The sequence below is a fragment of the Somniosus microcephalus genome, chromosome 2 (genome assembly GCF_052327205.1).
Source record: "Somniosus microcephalus isolate GS21.2 chromosome 2, FLI_Smic_1.0, whole genome shotgun sequence".
Classification (NCBI taxonomy): Eukaryota; Metazoa; Chordata; class Chondrichthyes; order Squaliformes; family Somniosidae; genus Somniosus; species Somniosus microcephalus.
Genome location: NC_140988.1, coordinates 389,931,906 through 389,953,901, shown reverse-complemented (window position 1 = coordinate 389,953,901; position 21,996 = coordinate 389,931,906). Strand labels below are relative to the sequence as shown.

Here is a 21,996-nt window from a genome sequence, read left to right as displayed (position 1 = left end):
GCTGGGGTCCTAGGACCGATCCTTGTGGTACCCCACTAGTCACTGCCTGCCACTCGGAAAACGACCCGTTTATTCCAACTCTTTGCTTTCTGTCCGCCAACCAGTTCTCTGTCCAAGTCAATACCTTGCCCCCAATCCCATGTGCCTTAACTTTACACGCTAATCTCTTATGTGGGACCTTATCGAAAGCCTTCTGAAAGTCCAAGTACACCACATCCACTGGTTCTCCCTTATCTATTTTACCAGTTACATCCTCAAAAAATCCCAGTAGATTAGTCAAGCATGATTTACCTTTTGTAAATCCATGTTGACTTTAGAGTCATAGAGTTTTACAGCACAGAAAGAGGCCCTTCGGCCCATCGTGTCTGCGCCGCCCATCCATCCCTGTCCAGTCTAATCCCATTTTCCAGCATTTGGCCCATAGCCTTGTATGCAATGGCATTTCAAGTGCTCATCCAAATGCTTCTTGAATGTTGTGAGGGTTCCTGCCTCTACCACCCTTTCAGGCATTGAGTTCCACATTCCAACCACCCTCTGGGTGAAAAAGGCCCTCCTCAAATCCCCTCTAAATCTCCTGCCCCTTACCCTGAATCTATGCCCCCTTGTTATTGACCCCCCTACTAAAGGGAAAAGTTCCTCTTTATCTACCCTATCTATGCCCCTCATCATTTTGTACACCTCAATCAGGTCCCCCCTCAGCCTTCTTTGCTCCAAGGAAAACAACCCCAGCCTGTCCAGCCTCTCTTCATAGCTGAGGCGCTTCATCCCAGGTAACATCCTGGTGAATCTTCTCTGCACCCTCTCCAAAGCAATCACATCCTTCCTATAGTGAGGCGACCAGAACTGCACACAGTACTCCAGCTGTGGCCTCACCAGCGTTTTGTACAGCTCCATCATAACCTCCCTGCTCTTATATTTTATGCCTCGGCTAATGAAGGCAAGTATCCCATATGCCTTTTTAACCACCTTATCTACCTGTTCCGCTGCCTTCAGGGATCTATGTACATGTACACCAAGGTCCCTCTGACCCTCTGTACTTCCTAGGGTCCTACCACTCATTGTCTATTCCCTTGCCTTATTTGTCCGTCCAAAATGCATCACCTCGCACTTTTCAGGGTTAAATTCCATTTGCCACTTTTCCGCCCATCTGACCAACCCGTTTATATCGTCCTGTAGCCTGAGGCTTTCCTCCTCGCAATTTACCACCCCACCAATTTTCGTGTCACCTGCGAACTTACTGATCATACCTTTTACATTCTCATCCAGATCATTTATGTAGATCACAAACAACAAGGGACCCAGCACCGATCCCTGAGGTACCCCACTGGACACAGGCTTCCAGTCACAAAAGCAACCTTCCACCATCACCCTCTGCCTCCTGCCACTCAGCCAGTTTAGGATCCAACACGCCAAGGCACCCTGGATCCCATGGGCTCTTACCTTCTTGACCAGTCTCCTATGCGGGACTTTGTCAAAAGCTTTACTGAAGTCCATGTAAACCACATCCACAGCATTTCCCTCATCCACCCCCCTAGTCACCCCCTCGAAAAATTCAATCAGATTTGTCAGACATGATTTACCCTTGACAAAGCCATGCTGACTATCCCCGATTAATCCTTGCCTCTCCAAGTGGAGACTAATTTTGTCCCTCAGAATTTTTTCCAATAATTTCCCTACCACAGATGTTAGGCTCACTGACCTGTAATTCCCTGGTTTATCCCTGCTACCCTTCTTGAATAATGGTACTACGTTAGCTGTTCTCCAGTCCTCTGGTACATCCCCTGTGGCCAGAGAGGTTCTGAAAATTTGTGTCAGAGCCCCTGCAATCTCCTCCTTTGCCTCCCACAGCAGCCTGGGATACATCTCGTCCGGGCCTGGGGATTTATCCACTTTTTGGCCTGCTAAAACCGCTAGCACCTCCTCCCTCTCGATGCTAATATGTTCAAGTATGTCACAGCCCCCTTGCCCGATTTCTATGTCTGCATCGTCTTTCTCCATAGTGAACACAGATGCAAAAAATTCATTTAAAACCCCGCCTACATCATCTGGCTCTACACACAGATTGCCACTTTGGTCCCTAATGGGCCCTACCCTTTCCCTCGTTATCCTCTTGCCCTTAATATACTTATAAAACATCTTAGGATTTTCCTTTATTTTGCTCGCCAGTGTTATTTCATGGCCCCTCCTCGCCCTCCTAATTTCTTTTTTAAGTATGCCCCTGCACTTTTTATACTCCTCTAGGGCTTCTTCCGTCTTTAGTCTTTTGTAACTGCCAAAAGCCCCCCTTTTATTTCTAATGCATTTTTGTATATCCCTTGTCATCCAAGGTTCCCTTTGCTTGTTGGTCCCACCCTTGACCTTTACAGGAACATGTTGGCGTTGTACTCTCTCTATTTCCCTTCTGAAAGTCTCCCACTGTTTTGATGTGGATTTTCCTATAAGTAGCTGCTCCCAGTCCACTTTGGCCAGATCCTGCCTTATCATATTAAAATCGGCCTTCCCCCAATTTAGAACCCTTATTTCCGGGCCGTCTTTGTCTTTTTCCATGACCACCTTAAATCTCACCGAATTATGGTCACTGTCGCCAAAATGCTCTCCTACTGACACTGCCACCACTTGCCCGGCTACATTCCCCAGAATTAGGTCCAGTACCGCCCCCTCTCTTGTAGGACTTTCTACATGTTGGCTCAAAAAGCTCTCCTGGATGCACTTTAAGAATTCTGCACCCTCTAAGCCTTTCACACTCTGACTATCCCAATTTATATTGGGGAAGTTGAAATCCCCCACTATTATTACCCTATTATTTTCGCACTTTTCTGAGATTTGCCTGCATATCTGTTCCTCTATCTCCCCCTGACTGTTTGGGGGCCTATAGTACACTCCCAGCAAAGTGCTTGCCCCCTTTTTGTTTTTAAGTTCTACCCATATGGCCTCATTAGAGGAACCCGCTAATATATCATCCCTCCTTACAGCAGTAATTGACTCCTTAATTAATATTGCAACACCCCCTCCCCTTTTACACCCCCCTCTGTCTCGCCTGAAGATTCTATACCCTGGAATATTGAGCTGCCAGTCCTGACCCTCCCTCAACCATGTCTCCGTGATAGCAACAATATCGTACTCCCATGTGTTCAACAACAACTTCAGTTCATCCACCTTATTTGCAAGACTCCTTGCATTAAAATAAATGCCTTCCAGCCCTGCCATATTCTCTCTTGCCTTCACATATTTGCTCTGCCTTCCCAGCTGACTTGTTTTTCCCTCTGTATTTGGCTGTAAATCACCCCCTACTATAGCTCCACTCTGTACCCCATCCCCCTGCCAAGTTAGTTTAAACCCCCCCCAGCAGTGCTAGCAAACCTCCCCGCAAGGATATTGGTTCCCCTCTGGTTCAGGTGTAAACCATCCGACTTGTACAAGTCCCACCTTTCCCAGAAGCAGACCCAGTGATCCAGGAAACTAAAGCCCCCCCCCCCCCTGCACCATCCCTTTAGCCACGCATTCATCTGTTCTATCTTCCTATTCCTATACACACTAGCACGTGGCACCGGGAGTAATCCAGAGATTACAACCCTTGAGGTCCTGCTCTTTAATCCTTCACCTAGCTCCCTAAATTCTTGCTGCAGGACCTCATCCCTCTTTTTACCTATGTCGTTGGTACCAATGTGGACCACGACCACTGGCTGTTCACCCTCCCCCTCCAGAATGCCCTGCAGCCGCTCAGTGACATCCTTGACCCTGGCACCAGGGAGGCAACAAACCATCCTGGATTCACGTCTACGGCCACAGAAACGTCTATCTGTTCCCCTTACTATAGAATCCCCTACCACTATTGCTCTCCCGCTCTTTTTCCCCCCTTCCTGGGCAGCAGGAGCACCCCCAGTGCCAGGAAGTTGGCTGCTGCTGCCTTCCCCTGGTGAGTCATCCCCCTCAACAGTATCCAAAGCGGTATACTTGTTTGAAAGGGGGATGTCCGCAGGGGTTCCCTGCACTACCTGCCTGCCTTTGTTGCTCCGCCTGATGGTCACCCCCTGTGCTGCCCTACCCTGAGGCGTGAACAACTCGCTAAACGTGCTGTCCACGAGCCTCTCAGCATCGCGCATGCTCCAAAATTCATCCACCCGCAGCTCGAGCGCCGCAATGCGGTCTACAAGTAGCTGCAGCTGGATGCATTTCCTGCACACATGGTCGTCAGGGACACTGGCAGCATCCCTGACTTCCCACATGGACTTTGTCTGATCCTGTCACTGTTTTCCAAGTGCTCTGCTATTACATCTTTTATAATGGACTCTAGCATTTTCCCCACTACCGATGTCAGGCTTACCGGTCTATAATTCCCCGCTTTTTCTCTACCACCTTTTTTGAATAGTGGGGTAACATTAGCTACCCTCCAATCCATGGGTACTGTTCCAGAGTCTATCGAGTTCTGGAAGATGACCAGCAATGCATCTACTATTTCTAGGGCCACTTCCTTAAGTACCCTGGGATGTAGATTATCAGGCCCTGGGGATTTATCGGCCTTCAGTCCCATCAATTTTCCTAACACCATTTCCCTACAAATACTGATTTCTTTCAGTTCCTCCCTTTCATCAGACCCGATGTTCCCCGGCATCTCTGGGAGGTTATTTGTGTCCTCCTTTGTGAAGACGGAACGAAAATATGTTTCTTGTCATTCATGTGAAAATGACTTATATAATAATACTGGGCGGCCTACTGGTGGTGCTGTCCAGGGAGAGTATAAATACTCGGGCATGGGCCCAGCTTGCTCAGGACATTCTTTAACAGGAACTAGTGAAGGACACAAGTCGATCTCCATGTTGTGAAACAGTTGATTAAAGCGTTGTTTAATACTCAGACCGAGTGCCCAGTAGTTTTCTTATGTCAGGCACTAATTTTGTTCACCAACCTCTTGTGTGGGACCTTATCGACGGCCTTCTGAAAATCCAAATACACCACATCTACCGGTTCCCCTTTGTCTAATCCACTAGTTACATCCTCAAAGAACTCCCAATAGGTTTGTCAAACAGGATTTCCCTTTCATAAATCCATGTTGATTCTGCCTAATCTTACTATTAGTTTCTAAGTGCCCAGTTATTGCATCCTTTATAACAGATTCCAGCATTTTCCCAACTACTGATGTGAGGCTAACAGGTCTGTAGTTCCCCGTTTTCTCTCTCCCTCCTTTCTTAAATAGGGGGGTTACATTTGCTATCCTCCAATCTGCAGGAACAGTTCCAGAATCTATAGAATTTTGGAAGATGACAACCAATGCGTCCACTATTCCAATGGCCACCTCTTTCAAAACCCGAGGATGTAGATCATCCGGTCCTTGGGATTTATTGACTTTTAGTCCCATTAATTTTTACTAATAATAATTTCTTTAAGTTTTAATGGAGGGGAGGAAAAAACCAAATGGGAGATCTGTGATAGGATGGAAGGCAGGAGAGATTAAGAGACATTAAGAGATGGTGCGAGGCAAAAGGAGATGGTAATGGAACAGGTTAAGAAACAAAGGATGGCTCTAGATGAAGTGTAAATGGCGATGGCAGAATGATCGACAGCTGCCACGTGAGAGAGGGAAAAAAAAATAAATAGAAAAAACCGATAGGGGCCGAGGTTATGATCTGAAATTGTTGAACTCGATATTGAGTCCGAAGGGCTGTAAAGTGCCTAATCGGAAGATGAGGTGCTGTTCCTCGAGCTTACGTTGAGCCTCATTGGAACAATGCAAGAGGCCGAGGTCACAGTGGGAATGGAGCGGTGAATTAAAGTGACAGGCGACCGGAAGCTCGGGGTCACCCTTACGGACTGAACAGGGGTGTTCCGCAAAGCGGTCGCCCAATCTGCGTTTTGTCTCCCCAATGTAGAGGAGACCGCATCGTGAACAGCGAATACAGTATACTAGATTGCAAGAAGTACAAGTAAATCGCTGTTTCACCTGGAAGGGGTGTTTGGGGCCCTGGACTGTGGGAAGGAGGCAGGTTGTTGCATCTCCTGCACTTGCACGGGAAGGTGCCGGGCGAAGGGGAAGGGGTGTTGGGGGTGATAGAGGAGTGGACTAGGGTGTCTCGGAGGGAGCGGCCCCTTCGGAATGCTGAAAGGGGAGGTGAGGGGAAGATGTGTTTGGTGGTGAGATCACGCTGGAGGTGGCGGAAATGGCGGAGGATGATCGGTTGAATGTGGAGGCCTATATAATTGTAGGAAGTCTTCTTTACTCTTACATTCTAATTCCCTTTGTAATAAAGGCTAACATACCATTTCCTTTCCTAATTGCTTGCCAACTGTGCAATCATCAGCGAACATCCCCACTTCTGACCTTATGTTGGAGGGAAGGTCATTGATGAAGCAACTGAAGATGGTTGGGCCTAGGACACTGCCCTGAGGAACTCCTGCAGCGATGTCCTGGGGCTGAGATGATTGACCTCCAACCACCACAATCCTCTTCCTTTGTGCTGGGTATGACTCCGGCCAGTGGAGAGTTTCCCCCTGATCCCGATTGACTTCAGTTTTACTAGGGCTCCTTGATGCCAGACTCGGTCAAATGCTGCCTTGATGTCAAGGGCAGTCACTCTCACCTCACCTCTGCAATTCAGCTCTTTTGTCCATGTTTAGACCAAGGCTGTAATGAGGTCTGGAGCCGAGTGGTCCTGGTGGAACCCAAACTGAGCATCAGTGAGCAGGTTATTGGTGAGTAAGTGCCACTTGATAGCACTGTCGATGACACCTTCCATCACTTTGCTGATGATTGAGAGTAGACTGATGGGGCGATAATTGGCTGCGTTGGATTTGTCCTGCTTTTTGTGGACAGGACATACCTGGGCAGTTTTCCACATTGTCGGATAGATGCCAGTGTTGTAGCTGTACTGGGACAGCTTGGCTAGAGGCACGGCTAGTTCTGGAGCACAAGTCTTCAGCACGATAGCCGGGATGTTGTCGGGTCCCATAGCGTTTGCTGTATCCAGTGTGCTCAGCCGTGTCTCGATATCACGTGGAGTGAATCAAATTGACTGAAGACTGGCTTCTGTGATGGTGGGGACCTCAGGAGGAGGCCGATATGGATCATCCACTCGGCACTTCTGGCTGAAGATGGTTGCAAACGCTTCAGCCTTGTCTTTTGCACTCACGTGCTGGGCTCCACCATCATTGAGGATTGGGATATTCATGGAGCCTCCTCCTCCCGTTAGTTGTTTAATGGTCCACCACCATTCACGACTGGATGTGGCAGGACTGCAGAGCTTTGATCTGATCCGTTGATTGTGGGATCACTTAGCCCTGTCTATAGCATGCTGCTTCCACTGTTTAGCATGCATGTAGTCCCGTGTTGCAGCTTCCCCAGGTTGGCACCTCATTTTTAGGTACGCCTGGTGCTGCTCCCAGCATGCTCTTCTACACTCCTTGTTGAACCAGGGTTGGTCCCCTGGCTTGATGGTAATGGTAGAGTGAGGGATATGCCGGGCCATGAGGTTACAGATTGTGGTGGAATACAATTCTGCTGCTGCTGATGACCCACAGCGCCTCATGGATGCCCAGTTTTGAGCTGCAAGATCTGTTCTGAATCTATCCCATTTAGCACGGTGGTAGTGCCACACAACACGATGGAGGGTGTCCTCAGTGTGCAGACGGGATTTTGTCACCACACGGACTGTGCGGTGGTCACTGCTACCAATACTGTCATGGACAGATGCATCTGCGACAGGTAGATTGGTGAGGACGAGGTCAAGTAGGTTTTTCCCTTGTGTTGGTTCTCTCACCACCTGTCGCAGGCCCAGACTGGCAGTTATGTCCGTCAGGACTCGGCCAGCTCGGTCAGTAGTGGTGCTACCGAGCCACTCTTGGTGATGGACATTGAAGCCCCCCACCCAGAGTACATTCTGTGCCCTTGCTACTCTCAGTGCTTCTTCCAAGTGGTGTTCAACATGGCGGAGTACTGATTCATCAGCTGAGGGAGGGCGGTAGGTGGTGAACAGCAGGAGGTTTCCTTGCCTGTGCTTGACCTGAAGCCACGAGACTTCATGAGGTCCGGAGTCAATGTTGAGGACTCCCAGGGCCACTCCTTCCCGACTATACCACTGTGCCACCACCCCTGGTGGGTCTGTCCTGCCGGTGGGACAGGACATACCCAGGGATGGTGATGGAGGAGTTTGGGACATTGCCTGAAAGGTATGATTCTGTGAGTATGACTATGTCAGGCTGTTGCTTGACTAGAATAACAACAGAAAATGCTGGAAATACTCGGTGTCTCTCTCCACGGATGCTTCCTGGCCTGCTGAGTATTTCCAGCATTTTCTGTTGTTATTTCAGATTTCCAGCATCCGCAGTGTTTTGCTATCGTGTTGTTGCTGGACTAGTCTGTGGGACAGCTCTCCTAATTTTGGGACAAGTCCCCAGATGTTGGTGAGGAGGGCGGAGCTGGGCAAGCCTTTGCCATGTCTGAATCCGGTGCCTAGGTCGCTGTCGGCTGGTCCGCCCGGTTTTATTCTTGTCTTTCCGAGCAGTTTGATACAACTGAGTGCCTCACTGGGCCATTGGCTGCCTCTGTTGCAGCACACCCTAATGGCATTGGATGAAGTACCACATGACCAACTGACTCGGAAAATAGAAGCACGTGGGATCAATGGGACAGCGGTAAATTGGGTAGATAATTGGCTAAGGGATAGGAGGCAGAGAGCAGTGGTAAACGGATGATTTTCTGACTGGAGAGAAGTATACAGTGGGGATCTCCTGGGGTCGGTATAAAGAATATTGCTGTTCTGTTATATATAAATGACCTGGACTTGGGTATAACAACAACAGCAGCAGCTTGTATTTATATAGTGCCTGGAATACAGTGAAACGTCTCGAGGTGCTTCACAGGAGGATTATAGAATCACAGAAAGTTACAGCACGGAAGGAGGCCATTCGGCCCATCGTGTCCGCGCCGGCCAACAAAGAGCTCTCCAGCCTAATCCCACTTCCCAACTCTCGGTCCGTAGCCCTGCAGGTTACAGCATCCCAAGGGCACATCCAAGTACTGTTTAAATGTGATGAGGGTTTCTGCCTCTCCCACCCTTTCAGGCCGTGAGTTCCAGACCCCCACCACCCTCTGGGTGAAAACAGTTCTCCTCAGCTCTCCTCTAATCCTTCTACCAATTACTTTAAATCTGTGCCCCCTGGTTGTTGACCCCTCTACTAAGGGAAATAGGTCCTTCCTGTCCACTCTATCTAGGCCCCTCATAATTTTATACACCTCAATTAAACCTCCCCTCAGTCTCCTCTGTTCCAAAGAAAACAACCCCAGCCTATCCAATCTTTCCCCTCTCAATCCAACCTATCCAATTATAAGACAAAAAATTGACACCGAGCCACATAAGGAGAAATTAGGGCGGATGACCGAAAGCTTGGTCAAAGAGGTAGGTTTTAAGGGGCGTCTTAAAGGAGGAAAGAGAGGTGGAGAGGGAGAGGTTTAGGGAGGGAATTCCAGAGCTTGGGGGCCTTGGCAACAGTGGCACGACCACCAAAGATTGAGCAATTATAATCGGGGGGGGGGCGTGATTGTGGGGCTGGAGGGGATTACAGAGATAGGGAGGGGCGAGGCCATGGAGGGATTTGAAAACGAGGATGAGAATTTTAAAATCGAGGCGTTGCAAATGTAGGTCAGCGAGCACAGGGGTGATGGGTGAACAGGACTTGGTGCGAGTTAGGACACGGGCAGCTGAGTTTTGGATGACCTCAGGTTTACATAGGGTAGAACGTACAGGGAGTATAACTTCAAAGTTTGCAGATGATACAAAACTTGGCAACGTAGTGAGCAGGATAGCAGCAGACTGGTGATATGGGCAGACACATGGCAGATGCAATTTAATGTGCATTAGTGTGAAGTGAAGCACTTTGGGAGAAACAACATGGCGAGGCAGTACAATCTGAATGGGACTATTTTGAGGGGGTGCAAGAGCTGAGGGACCTGGGGGTGCATCTTCACAAGTCTTGGAAGGTGGCAGGGTGTTAAGAAAGCGAACGGGATACTAGGCTCTGTAAATAGGGTCACTGAATACAAAAACAAGTCATGCTAAACCATTACTAATCGCTGGATGGCTCCAGCTGGAATATTGTGCACAGTTCTGGGCCCCACACTTTAGGAAGGATGTCAAGGCCCTGGAGAGAGTACAGAAGAGGTTTACCAGGATGATACCAGGACTGAGGGAATTCAGTTATGTGGAGAGATCGGAGAAGCTGAGACTGTTCTCCTTGGAGCAGAGATGGTTAAGGGGAGACCCAATGGGAACACCACCGCCTCCAAGTTCCCGTCCAAGTTACACACCATCCTGACTTGGAAATATATCGGCCGATCCTTCATCGTCGCTGGGTCAAAATCCTGGAACTCCCTCCCTATCAGCACTGTGGGAGCACCTTCACCACACGGACTGCAGTGGTTCAAGAAGGCAGCTCACCACCTTCTCAAGGCCAACTAGGGATGGGCAATAAATGCTGGCATTGCCAGTGATGCCCAGATCCCATAAACTAATTAAAAAAAAATAAGAGGGATTTAAAATGATGAGGGGTTTTGATAGAGCAAGTAGGGAGAAACGGTTTCCTCTGCCAAGTGGGTCGGTAACCAGAGGTCACAGATTTAAAATAATTGGCAAAAGAACTGGAGGGGCAGTGAGGAGAAATGTCTTCACACAGAGGGTTGTGAAGATCTGGAACGCACTACCTGAAGGGGAGGAGGAATCAGATTCCACAGGAGCTTTCAAAATAAATTGGACATGTCCTTGAAGAGAAATCATTTGCAGGGTTGTGGGGAGAAAGCTGGGGTGCGAGACTAATTGGGAGCTCTTTCAAAGAGCCGGCACAGGCACGACGGGCCGACTGGCCCCCTCTGCTGTAAATTTCTGTCTCCCCGGTGGAGCTGTTACAGTGCTGCCCAGTGGTGGCCATAGGTACTCCAGCAGGGTGGTGTGACAGAGAAAACTTGCACCTGAGGCTTGTGGTGAGGTTGCAAGGAAGGGTTTTCAGCTGGAATGGGCAAACGCCAGGTCTCGGGGTGGAGTCTTGTCCTTAACTGGGTGTAGATCACACTTGGTCACTCATCTTTATTTATCTTTTACAGAAATAACTGAGACTCCTAAAAGCAGCAAGCTGGTGAGTAACTTGGACTGATTTCCGCAGCCAGGAATTACTGCCGTCGAAGGCAATTATTTCCTTTTACACAGTGACGGTGTTTCTATTCTCCTGATACGGGACCACGTTACGTCACTGCCCTAGTGACATGTACCACTTACACACACAAACCCACAGCTGGTGAGCAGCAGTCACTAGCCTGGAGTACAGGGTCTCGGTGTGCTTGTCAGTCATTTGGCTGAGAGACAGAGCTCTGGCTGGTATTCACGGTACAATGAAACCGGCAGACCATGTCACGTGTAATTCTTTCATTCGGACGTTGGGGCTCCCTGTGTTTAAACAGCCCTGGGCACAAACCCTGCAGCCTTCCCACTGCGCGTCAGGCCCGAGGAGGCTCCGACCCCCCGGCTCCAACCCCCCTGCTCCGACCCTCCGACCCCCCCCCCCCCCGCTCCGACGCCCCCCCGCTCCCCTGCTCCGACCCCCCCGCTCCGGCCCCCCGCTCCGACCCCCGGCCCCCCCCCCCCCCCCCTGCTCCGACCCTCCGACCCCCCCCCCCCCCCCCCCCCCGCTCCGACGCCCCCCCCCGCTCCCCTGCTCCGACCCCCCCGCTCCGGCCCCCCGCTCCGACCCCCGGCGGCCCCCAGCTCCAACCCCCGGCCCCCCCCCCCCGGCTCCGACCCCCCAGCTCCAACCCCCCGCTCCCCTGCTCCGACTCCCCCGCTCCGGCCCCCCGCTCCGACCCCCGGCCCCCCCGCTCCGACCCCCCCCTGCTCCGACCCCCCCCCCCCCCCGCTCCGACGCCCCCCCCCCGCTCCCCTGCTCCGACCCCCCCGCTCCGACCCCCGGCCCCCCGCTCGAACTCCACTCAGTGTAAAATCTGCCCAAGTCACAGGTTGCCACTAACCTACATTCAGATGTCGTGCGGTGTCCGACCTCCCCTCACGCTGTTCACTACACTCATGGATCACTGTGATATTAACTTCTGACCTTTAACCTTTGATTCATGCAGCGAGGAGCAAAGCCTAAAAAGGTGGCGCATGTTTGTCTTTGTGTCTGTGGTTCATCCGCTGTCTGCATGAGCACGTTCCTGGGCATGCTCATTACCGCCTCATTCCCCACTGTACGCACAGCATCGTCTGTACCATCAGTGTGAGCCATTACTGCCTCATTTTGCACTGTACGCTGAGTATTCTCTGTACTGTCACTGCGCTCAGTGTTGGGGATGGATATCGCGGTCACTGCGCTCAGTGTTGGGGATGGATATCGCGGTCACTGCGCTCAGTGTTGGGGGGATGGATATCGCGGTCACTGCGCTCAGTGTTGGGGGGATGGACATCGCTGTCACTGCGCTCAGTGTTGGGGGGGTGGATATCGCGGTCACTGCGCTCAGTGTTGGGGGGGATATCGCAGTCACTGCGCTCAGTGTTGGGGATGGATATCGCAGTCACTGCGCTCAGTGTTGGGGATGGATATCGCGGTCACTGCGCTCAGTGTTGGGGGGGTGGATATCGCGGTCACTGCGCTCAGTGTTGGGGATATCGCAGTCACTGCGCTCAGTGTTGGGGATGGATATCGCGGTCACTGCGCTCAGTGTTGGGGATGGATATCGCGGTCACTGCGCTCAGTGTTGGGGGGATGGATATCGCGGTCACTGCGCTCAGTGTTGGGGGGGTGGATATCGCGGTCACTGCGCTCAGTGTTGGGGGGGGGATGGATATCGCGGTCACTGCGCTCAGTGTTGGGGGGGGATGGATATCGCGGCCTCTGCGCTCAGTGTTGGGGATGGATATCGCAGTCACTGCGCTCAGTGTTGGGGATGGATATCGCGGTCACTGCGCTCAGTGTTGTGGGGATGGATATCGCGGTCACCGCTCAGTGTTGGGGATGGATATCGCGGTCACTGCGCTCAGTGTTGGGGATGGATATCGCGGTCACTGCGCTCAGTGTTGGGGGGGATATCGCGGTCACTGCGCTCAGTGTTGGGGGGATGGATATCGCGGTCACTGCGCTCAGTGTTAGGGATGGATATCGCGGTCACCGCGCTCAGTGTTAGGGATGGATATCGCGGTCACCGCGCTCAGTGTTAGGGATGGATATCGCGGTCACCGCGCTCAGTGTTAGGGATGGATATCGCGGTCACCGCGCTCAGTGTTAGGGATGGATATCGCGGTCACCGCGCTCAGTGTTAGGGATGGATATCGCGGTCACCGCGCTCAGTGTTAGGGATGGATATCGCGGTCACCGCGCTCAGTGTTGGGGGGATGGATATCGCGGTCACTGCGCTCAGTGTTGGGGGGGGATGGATATCGCGGTCACCGCGCTCAGTGTTAGGGATGGATATCGCGGTCACTGCGCTCAGTGTTGGGGATGGATATCGCGGTCACCGCGCTCAGTGTTAGGGATGGATATCGCGGTCACTGCGCTCAGTGTTGGGGATGGATATCGCGGTCACCGCGCTCAGTGTTAGGGATGGATATCGCGGTCACTGCGCTCAGTGTTGGGGATGGATATCGCGGTCACCGCGCTCAGTGTTAGGGATGGATATCGCGGTCACTGCGCTCAGTGTTGGGGATGGATATCGCGGTCACCGCGCTCAGTGTTAGGGATGGATATCGCGGTCACCGCGCTCAGTGTTAGGGATGGATATCGCGGTCACTGCGCTCAGTGTTGGGGATGGATATCGCGGTCACTGCGCTCAGTGTTGGGGGGGTGGATATCGCGGTCACTGCGCTGTCAGTGATCTGTCATGCCACATTTATACATGAATGAAGAGCAGTGGGAATCCAGGGTTCTGTCTGGTCGATCCCTAACCTGCCTGCATCCACAATCCTTCCATTGCTTCCTTTGCCAAAAAGTCTATCCTGTTCCCTCTTGACCTTGCCGACAGTATCACCGTGTCCGACACACTCTCACCACAAGCCGGCACAATCTGGCTAGTGGAGATAAAATGTCCCCATTTAATGAGGTTTTATTTCAGAAGCTGAGGATTTGCTGATGATGTGGGTCTCACTGGGACAGGATCGAGCTTGTCTGGCTATATTCCATCCTCTTCCTGCAGGGTTACAACCCTATCACAAACCAGCGTAGCGATTGTGGCAGGAGGGAACGGAATGAGTCTGGGTGGGCCACGGACTTCTGAGTTCTGATCGAAACATGCGAGGAGGCTGTTTCTGACGGCGCTTTAACACCTTTACAGGAGGACTGACCACACCGGCAGGTTAGAGGTCACAGGAGGACTGACCACATCGGCAGGTTAGAGGTCACAGGAGGACTGACCACATCGGCAGGTTAGAGGTCACAGGAGGACTGACCACATCGGCAGGTTAGAGGTCACAGGAGGAGTGACCACATCGGCAGGTTAGAGGTCACAGGAGGACTGACCACATCGGCAGGTTAGAGGTCACAGGAGGAGTGACCACATCGGCAGGTTAGAGGTCACAGGAGGAGTGACCACATCGGCCGGTTAGAGGTCACAGGAGGACTGACCACATGGGCAGGTTAGAGGTCACAGGAGGACTGACCACATCGGCAGGTTAGAGGTCACAGGAGGACTGACCACATCGGCAGGTTAGAGGTCACAGGAGGACTGACCACATCGGCCGGTTAGAGGACACAGGAGGACTGACCACATCGGCAGGTTAGAGGTCACAGGAGGACTGACCACATCGGCTGGTTAGAGGTCACAGGAGGACTGACCACATCGGCCGGTTAGAGGACACAGGAGGACTGACCACATCGGCAGGTTAGAGGTCACAGGAGGACTGACCACATCGGCAGGTTAGAGGTCACAGGAGGACTGACCACATCGGCAGGTTAGAGGTCACAGGAGGACTGACCACATCGGCAGGTTAGAGGTCACAGGAGGACTGACCACATCGGCTGGTTAGAGGTCACAGGAGGACTGACCACATCGGCCGGTTAGAGGTCACAGGAGGACTGACCACATCGGCAGGTTAGAGGTCACAGGAGGACTGACCACATCGGCAGGTTAGAGGTCACAGGAGGACTGACCACATCGGCAGGTTAGAGGTCACAGGAGGACTGACCACATGGGCAGGTTAGAGGTCACAGGAGGACTGACCACATCGGCAGGTTAGAGGTCACAGGAGGACTGACCACATCGGCAGGTTAGAGGTCACAGGAGGACTGACCACATCGGCAGGTTAGAGGTCACAGGAGGACTGACCACATCGGCAGGTTAGAGGTCACAGGAGGACTGACCACATCGGCAGGTTAGAGGTCACAGGAGGACTGACCACATCGGCAGGTTAGAGGTCACAGGAGGACTGACCACGTCGGCAGGTTAGAGGTCACAGGAGGACTGACCATGTCGGCAAGTTAGAGGACACAGGAGGACTGACCACATCGGCAGGTTAGAGGTCACAGGATGGTTACAGCACAGAAGGAGGTCATTCAACCCATCGAGCCCGTGCCGCTCTCTGCAAGAGCCCTTCAGCCAGTCCCACTCCCCCGCCCTTTCCCCGGAGCCCTGCAAATTTTATTCCTTCAGGCACTTATCCAATTCCCTTTTTAAAGCCACGATTAAAACTGCCTCCACCACCCTTTCAGGCAGTGCATTCCAGATCATAACCACTCGCTGAGTAAAAATGTTTTTTCTTACATCACCTTTGGTTCTTCTGCCAATCACCTTAAATCTGTGTCCTCTGGTTCTCGACACTTCCGCCAATGGGAACAGTTTCTCTCTATCTACTCTGTCCAGACCCCTCATGATGTTGAACACCTCTATCAGATCTCTCAACCTTCTCTGCACTAAGGAGAACAACCCCAGCTTCTCCAGTCTATCCACATAACTGAAGTCCCTCATTCCTGGAACCATTCTTGTAAATATTTTCTGCACCCTCTCTAAGGCCTTCACATCCTTCCTAAAGTGCGGTGCCCAGAATTGGACACAATACTCCAGTTGAGGCCAAACCAGTGTTTTATAAAGGTTCATCATAACTTCCTTGCTTTTGTACTCTATGCTTCTATTTATGGATTACGGAGACATGGCTCCAGGGTGACCAAGACTGGGAATTTAACATCCAGGGGTATTCAATATTCAGGAAGGACAGGAAAAAAGGAAAAGGAGGTGGGGTAGCATTGCTGGTTAAAGAGGAGATTAACACAATAGTAAGGAAGGATATTAGCTCTGATGATGTGGAATCTGTATGGGCAGAGCTGAGAAATACCAAGGGGCAGAAAACGTTAGTGGGAGTTGTATACAGCTCCCCAACCAGTAATGCTGAGGTTGGGGATGGCATTAAACGGGAAATTAGAGACGCGTACAATAAGGGCACAGCAGTTATCATGGGTGACTTTAATCTACATATAGATTGGGCTAACCAAATTAGTAACAATACTGTGGAGGAGGAATTCCTGGAGTGTATACGGGATGGTTTCCTGGACCAATATGTCGAGGAACCAACTAGAGATCAGGCCATCTTAGACTGGGTATTATGTAATGAGAAAGGATTCATTAGCAATCTTGTTGTGCGAGGCTCCTTGGGGAGGAGCGATCATAATATGATAGAATTCTTCATTAAAATGGAGAGTGAAGTAGTTGACGCAGAGATTAGGGTTCTGAATTTAAATAAAGGAAACTACGATGGTATGAGGCGCGAGTTGGCTAGGATGGATTGGGGAACGTTACTTAAAGGGTTGACGGTGGATAGGCAATGGCAAACATTTAAAGATTACATGGATGAACTACAGAATTTGTTCATCCCTGTTTGGCATAAAAATAAAACAAGAAAGGTGACTCAACCGTGGCTAACCAGGGAAATTAGGGATAGCATAAGATCCAGGGAGAGGACATACAATTTGGCCAGAAAAAGCAGCAAACCTGAGGATTGGGAGCAGTTTAGGATTCAGCAAAGGAGGGCAAAGGGATTAATTAAGAGGGGGAAAATAAGCTTGCAGGGAACATAAAAACTGACTGTAAAAGCTTTTATAGATATGTGAAGAGAAAAAGATTGGTGAAGTCAAGCGTAGGCCCCTTGCAGTCAGAATCAGAGGAATTTATAATGGGGAACAAAGAAATGGCAGACCAATTAAATACATACATTGGTTCTGTCTTCACAAAGGAGGACACAAATAACCTCCCAGAGATGTCGGGGAACATAGGGTCTAATGAGAGGGAGGAATTGAATGAAATCAGTATTTTTAGGGAAATGGTGTTAGGGAAATTGACGGGATTGAAGGCCGACAAATCCCCAGGGCCTGATAATCTACATCCTAGGGTACTTAAGGAAGTGCCCCTAGAAATAGTAGATGCATTGCTTGTCATCTTCCAAAATTCTATAGACTCTGGAACAGTACCCATGGATTGGAGGGTAGCTAATGTAACCCCACTATTTAAAAAGAGTGGTAGAGAAAAAACGGAGAATTATAGACCGGTAAGCCTGACATCGGTAGTGGGGAAAATGCTAGAGTCCATTATAAAAGATGTAATAGCAGAGCAATTGGAAAACAGTGACAGGATTGGACAAAGTCAACATGGATTTACAAAAGGTAAATCATGCTTGACTAATCTACTGGAATTTTTTGAGGATGTAACTGGTAGAATAGATAAGGGAGAACCAGTAGATGTGGTGTATTTGGACTTTCAGAAGGCTTTCGATAAGGTCCCGCATAAGAGACTAGCGTGCAAAGTTAAAGCACATGGGATTGGGGGTAAGGTACTGTCTTGGATAGAGAACTGGTTGGCAGACAGGAAGCAAAGAGTTGGAATAAACGGGTCTTTTTCCGAGTGGCAGGCAGTGACCAGTGGGGTTCCGCAGGGATTGGTGCTAGGACCCCAGCTATTCACAATATATATAAATGATCTAGACAAGGGAACTAGATGTAATATCTCCAAGTTTGCAGATGACACAAAGCTGGGTGGGCATGTGTGCTGTGAGGAGGATGCCGAGAAACTCCAGTATGATTTGGACAGGTTGGGTGATTGGGCAGATGCATGGCAAATGCAGTATAATGTGGATAAATGCGAGGTTATCCACTTCGGTGGCAAAAACAGGAAGACATTATTATCTGAACGGCAATAGATTGGGAAAAGGGGAAGTGCAACAAGACCTGGGTGTCCTTGTGCACCAGTCGCTGAAGGTAAGCATGCAGGTGCAGCAGGCAGTTAAGAAGGCAAATGGTATGTTAGAAACATAGAAGATAGGAGTAGGCCATTCAGCCCCTCGAGCCTGCTCCGCCATTCAATGAGATCATGGCTGATCATCCAAACCCTGTCCCTGCCTTCTCCCCATATCGCTTGATCCCTTTAGCCTTAAGAAATATATCTAACAACTCCTTGAATATATTTAATGAATTGGCCTCCACTGTTTTGTGATAGAGAATTCCACAGGTTCACCACTCTCTGGGTGAAGAAATTCCTCCTCATCTCTGTCCTAAATGGCTTACCCCTTATCCTTAGACTGTGACCCCTAGTTCTGGACTCCCCGGCCATCGGGAACATCGTTTCTGCATCTAGTCTGTCTAGTCCTGTTAGAATTTTATATGTTTCAATGAGATCCCCTCTCATTCTTCTAAACTCCAGCGAGTATAAGCCCAATTGACCCAATCTCTCCTCATACGTCATTCCTACCATCCCAGGTACCAGGTATCAGTCTGGTGAATCTTCGCTGCACTCCCTCCATGGCAAGAACATCCTTCCTCAGATAAGGCGACCAAAACTGCACACAATACTTAAGGTGTGGTCTCACCAAGGCCCTGTACAACTGCAGCAAGACATCCTTGTTCCTGTACTCAAACCCTCTCGCTATGAAGGCCAACATACCATTTGCCTTCTTAACCGCCTGCTGCACCTGCATGCTTACCTTCAGCGACTGGTGCACAACGACACCCAGGTCTCGTTGCACTTCCCCTTCGCCCAATCTATTGCCGTTGAAATAATAATCTGCCTTCCTGTTTTTGCCACCAAAGTGGATAACCTCGCATTTATCCACATTGGGCAGAAGCATGGCAGATGCAGTATAATCAGCCAACCTGTCCAAATCATATTGGAGTTTCTCTGCATCCTCCTCACAGCACACACACCCAGTTTTGTGTCGTCTGCAAACTTGGAGATATTACATCTAGTTCCCTTGTCTAGATCATTTATATATATATTGTGAATAGCTGGGGTCCTAGGACCGATCCCTGCGGTACCCCACTAGTCACTGCCTGTCACTCGGAAAAAGAGCTGTTTATTCTAACTCTTTGCTTCCTGTCTGCCAGCCAGTTCTCTATCCAAGCCAGTACCTTGCCCCCAATCCCAAGTGCCTTAACTTTACACACTAATCTCTTATGCGGGACCTTATTGAAAGCCTTCTGAAAGTCCAAATACACCACATCCACTGGTTCTCCCTTATCTATTCTACCAGTTACATCCTCAAAAAATTCCTGTAGATTAGTCAAGCACGATTTACCTTTTGTAAATCCATGTTGACTTTGTCCGATCCTGTCACTGTTTTCCAAGTGCTCTGCTATTACATCTTTTATAATGGACTCTAGCATTTTCCCCACTACCGATGTCAGGCTTACCGGTCTGTAATTCCCCGTTTTCTCTCTACCACCTTTTTTGAATAGTGGGGTAACATTAGCTACCCTCCAATCCATGGGAAGTGTTCGAGTCTATCGAATTTTGGAAGATGACCAGCAATGCATCTACTATTTCTAGGGACACTTCCTTAAGTACCCTAGGATGTAGATTATCAGGCCCTGGGGATTTATCGGCCTTCAATCCCGTCAATTTTCCTAACACCATTTCCCTACAAATACTGATTTCTTTCAGTTCCTCCCTCTCATTAGACCCTATGTTCCCCGACATCTCTGGGAGGTTATTTGTGTCCTCCTTTGTGAAGACAGAACCAAAATATGTATTTAATTGGTCTGTCATTTCTTTGTTCCCCATTATAAATTCCCCCGATTCTGACCTGATGTTGGTCTTCATAGCGAGAGGATTCAAGTACAGGAGCAAGGATGTCTTGCTGCAGTTGTACAGGGCCTTGGTGAGACCACACCTTGAGTATTGTGTGCAGTTTTGGTCGCCTTATCTGAGGAAGGACGTTCTTGCCATGGAGGGAGTGCAGCGAAGATTCACCAGTCTGATACCTGGAATGGCAGGAATGACGTATGAGGAGAGATTGGGTCGATTGGGCTTATATTCGCTAGAGTTTAGAAGAATGAGAGGGGATCTCATTGAAACTTATAAAATTCTAACAGGACTTAGACAGACTAGATGCAGGAAGGATGTTCCCGATGGTCGGGGAGTCCAGAACCAGGGGTCACAGTCTAAGGATAAGGGGTAGGCCATTTAGGACAGAGATGAGGAGGAATTTCTTCACCCAGAGAGTGGTGAACCTGTGGAATTCTCTACCACAGAAGGCAGTAGAGGCCAATTCATTAAATATATTCAAGAAGGAGTTGGATATATTTCTTAAGGCTAAAGGGATCAAGGGGTATGGGGAGAAAGCAGGGACAGGGTACTGAATTTGGATGATCAGCCATGATCTCATTAAATGGCGGAGCAGGCTCGAGGGGCCGAATGGCCTACTCCTGCTCCTATCTTCTATGCCTCTATTTATGAAGCCCAGTAGCCCGTATGCTTTTTTAACCACTTTCTCAACCTGCCCTGCCACCTTCAACAATTTGTGCACATATACCCCAGGTCTCTCTGTTCATGCACCCCCTTTAGGATTGTATCCTTTAGTTTATATTGCCTCTCCTCGTTCTTCCTACTAAAATGGATCACTTCGCACTTTTCTGTGTTAAATTTCATCTGCCACGTGTCCGCCCGTTTCACCAGCCTGCCTGTGTCCTCTTGAAGTCTATCACTATCCTCCTCACTGTTCACTATACTTCCAAGAATTTGTGTCATCTGCAAATTTTGAAATTGTGCCCTGTACACCCACGTCCAAGTCATTAATATATATCAAGAAAAGCAGTGGTCCCAGAACCGACCCCTGGGGAACACCACTGTATACCTTCCTCCAGTTCGAGAACACTGCTCTCTGTTTTCTGTCACTTAGCCAATTCCGTATCCATGCTGCCACTGTCCCTTTTATTGCATGGGCTTCAACTTTGCTGGCAAGCCTATTATGTGGCACTTTATCGAACACCTTTTGGAAATCCATGTACACCACGTCAACCGCATTGCCCTCATCAACCCTCTCTGTTACCTCATCAAAAACATGATTTGCCTTTAGCAAATCCGTGCTGGCTTTCCTTAATTAATCCACACTTTTCCAAGGTCACAGGAGGACTGACCACATCGGCAGGTTAGAGGTCAGAGGAGGACTGACCACATCGGTAGGTTAGAGGTCACAGGAGGACTGACCACATCGGTAGGTTAGAGGTCACAGGAGGACTGACCACATCGGTAGGTTAGAGGTCACAGGAGGACTGACCACATCGGCAGGTTAGAGGTCACAGGAGGACTGACCACATCGGCAGGTTAGAGGTCACAGGAGGACTGACCACACCAGCAGGTTAGAGGTCACAGGAGGACTGACCACATCGGCAGGTTAGAGGTCACAGGAGGACTGACCACACCAGCAGGTTAGAGGTCACAGGAGGACTGACCACATCGGCAGGTTAGAGGTCACAGGAGGACTGACCACATCGGCAGGTTAGAGGTCACAGGAGGACTGACCACACTGGCAGGTTAGAGGTGAGGCACAAATTGAGAGAGAGAGAGGTGGACTTGGCCAGAGAGAGAGAGAGACAGGGGCAGGGAGGCTGAGAGAGAGAGAGAGAGACAGGGGCAGGGAGGCTGAGAGAGAGAGAGAGAGACAGGGGCAGGGAGGCTGAGCGAGAGAGAGAGAGAGAGAGGGGCAGGGGGGGGGAGAGAGAGACGGGCAGGGGGACAGAGAGAGAGACAGAGAGAGAGAGGGGCAGGGAGACAGAGAG

At 50.1% G+C, this 21,996-nt stretch overlaps 1 protein-coding gene across 1 annotated transcript in view; it reads left to right on the top strand.

The window, feature by feature from the left end:
* The window catches only part of LOC147123867 (dynactin subunit 1-like), a 121,690-nt gene that overhangs the window by 4,953 nt on the left and 94,741 nt on the right, over nt 1-21,996 (top strand). The window contains 2 exon segments of the mRNA XM_085967570.1: nt 11,087-11,118; nt 12,110-12,130. Of these exon segments, the coding sequence (XP_085823696.1) occupies nt 11,087-11,118; nt 12,110-12,130 (53 nt within the window).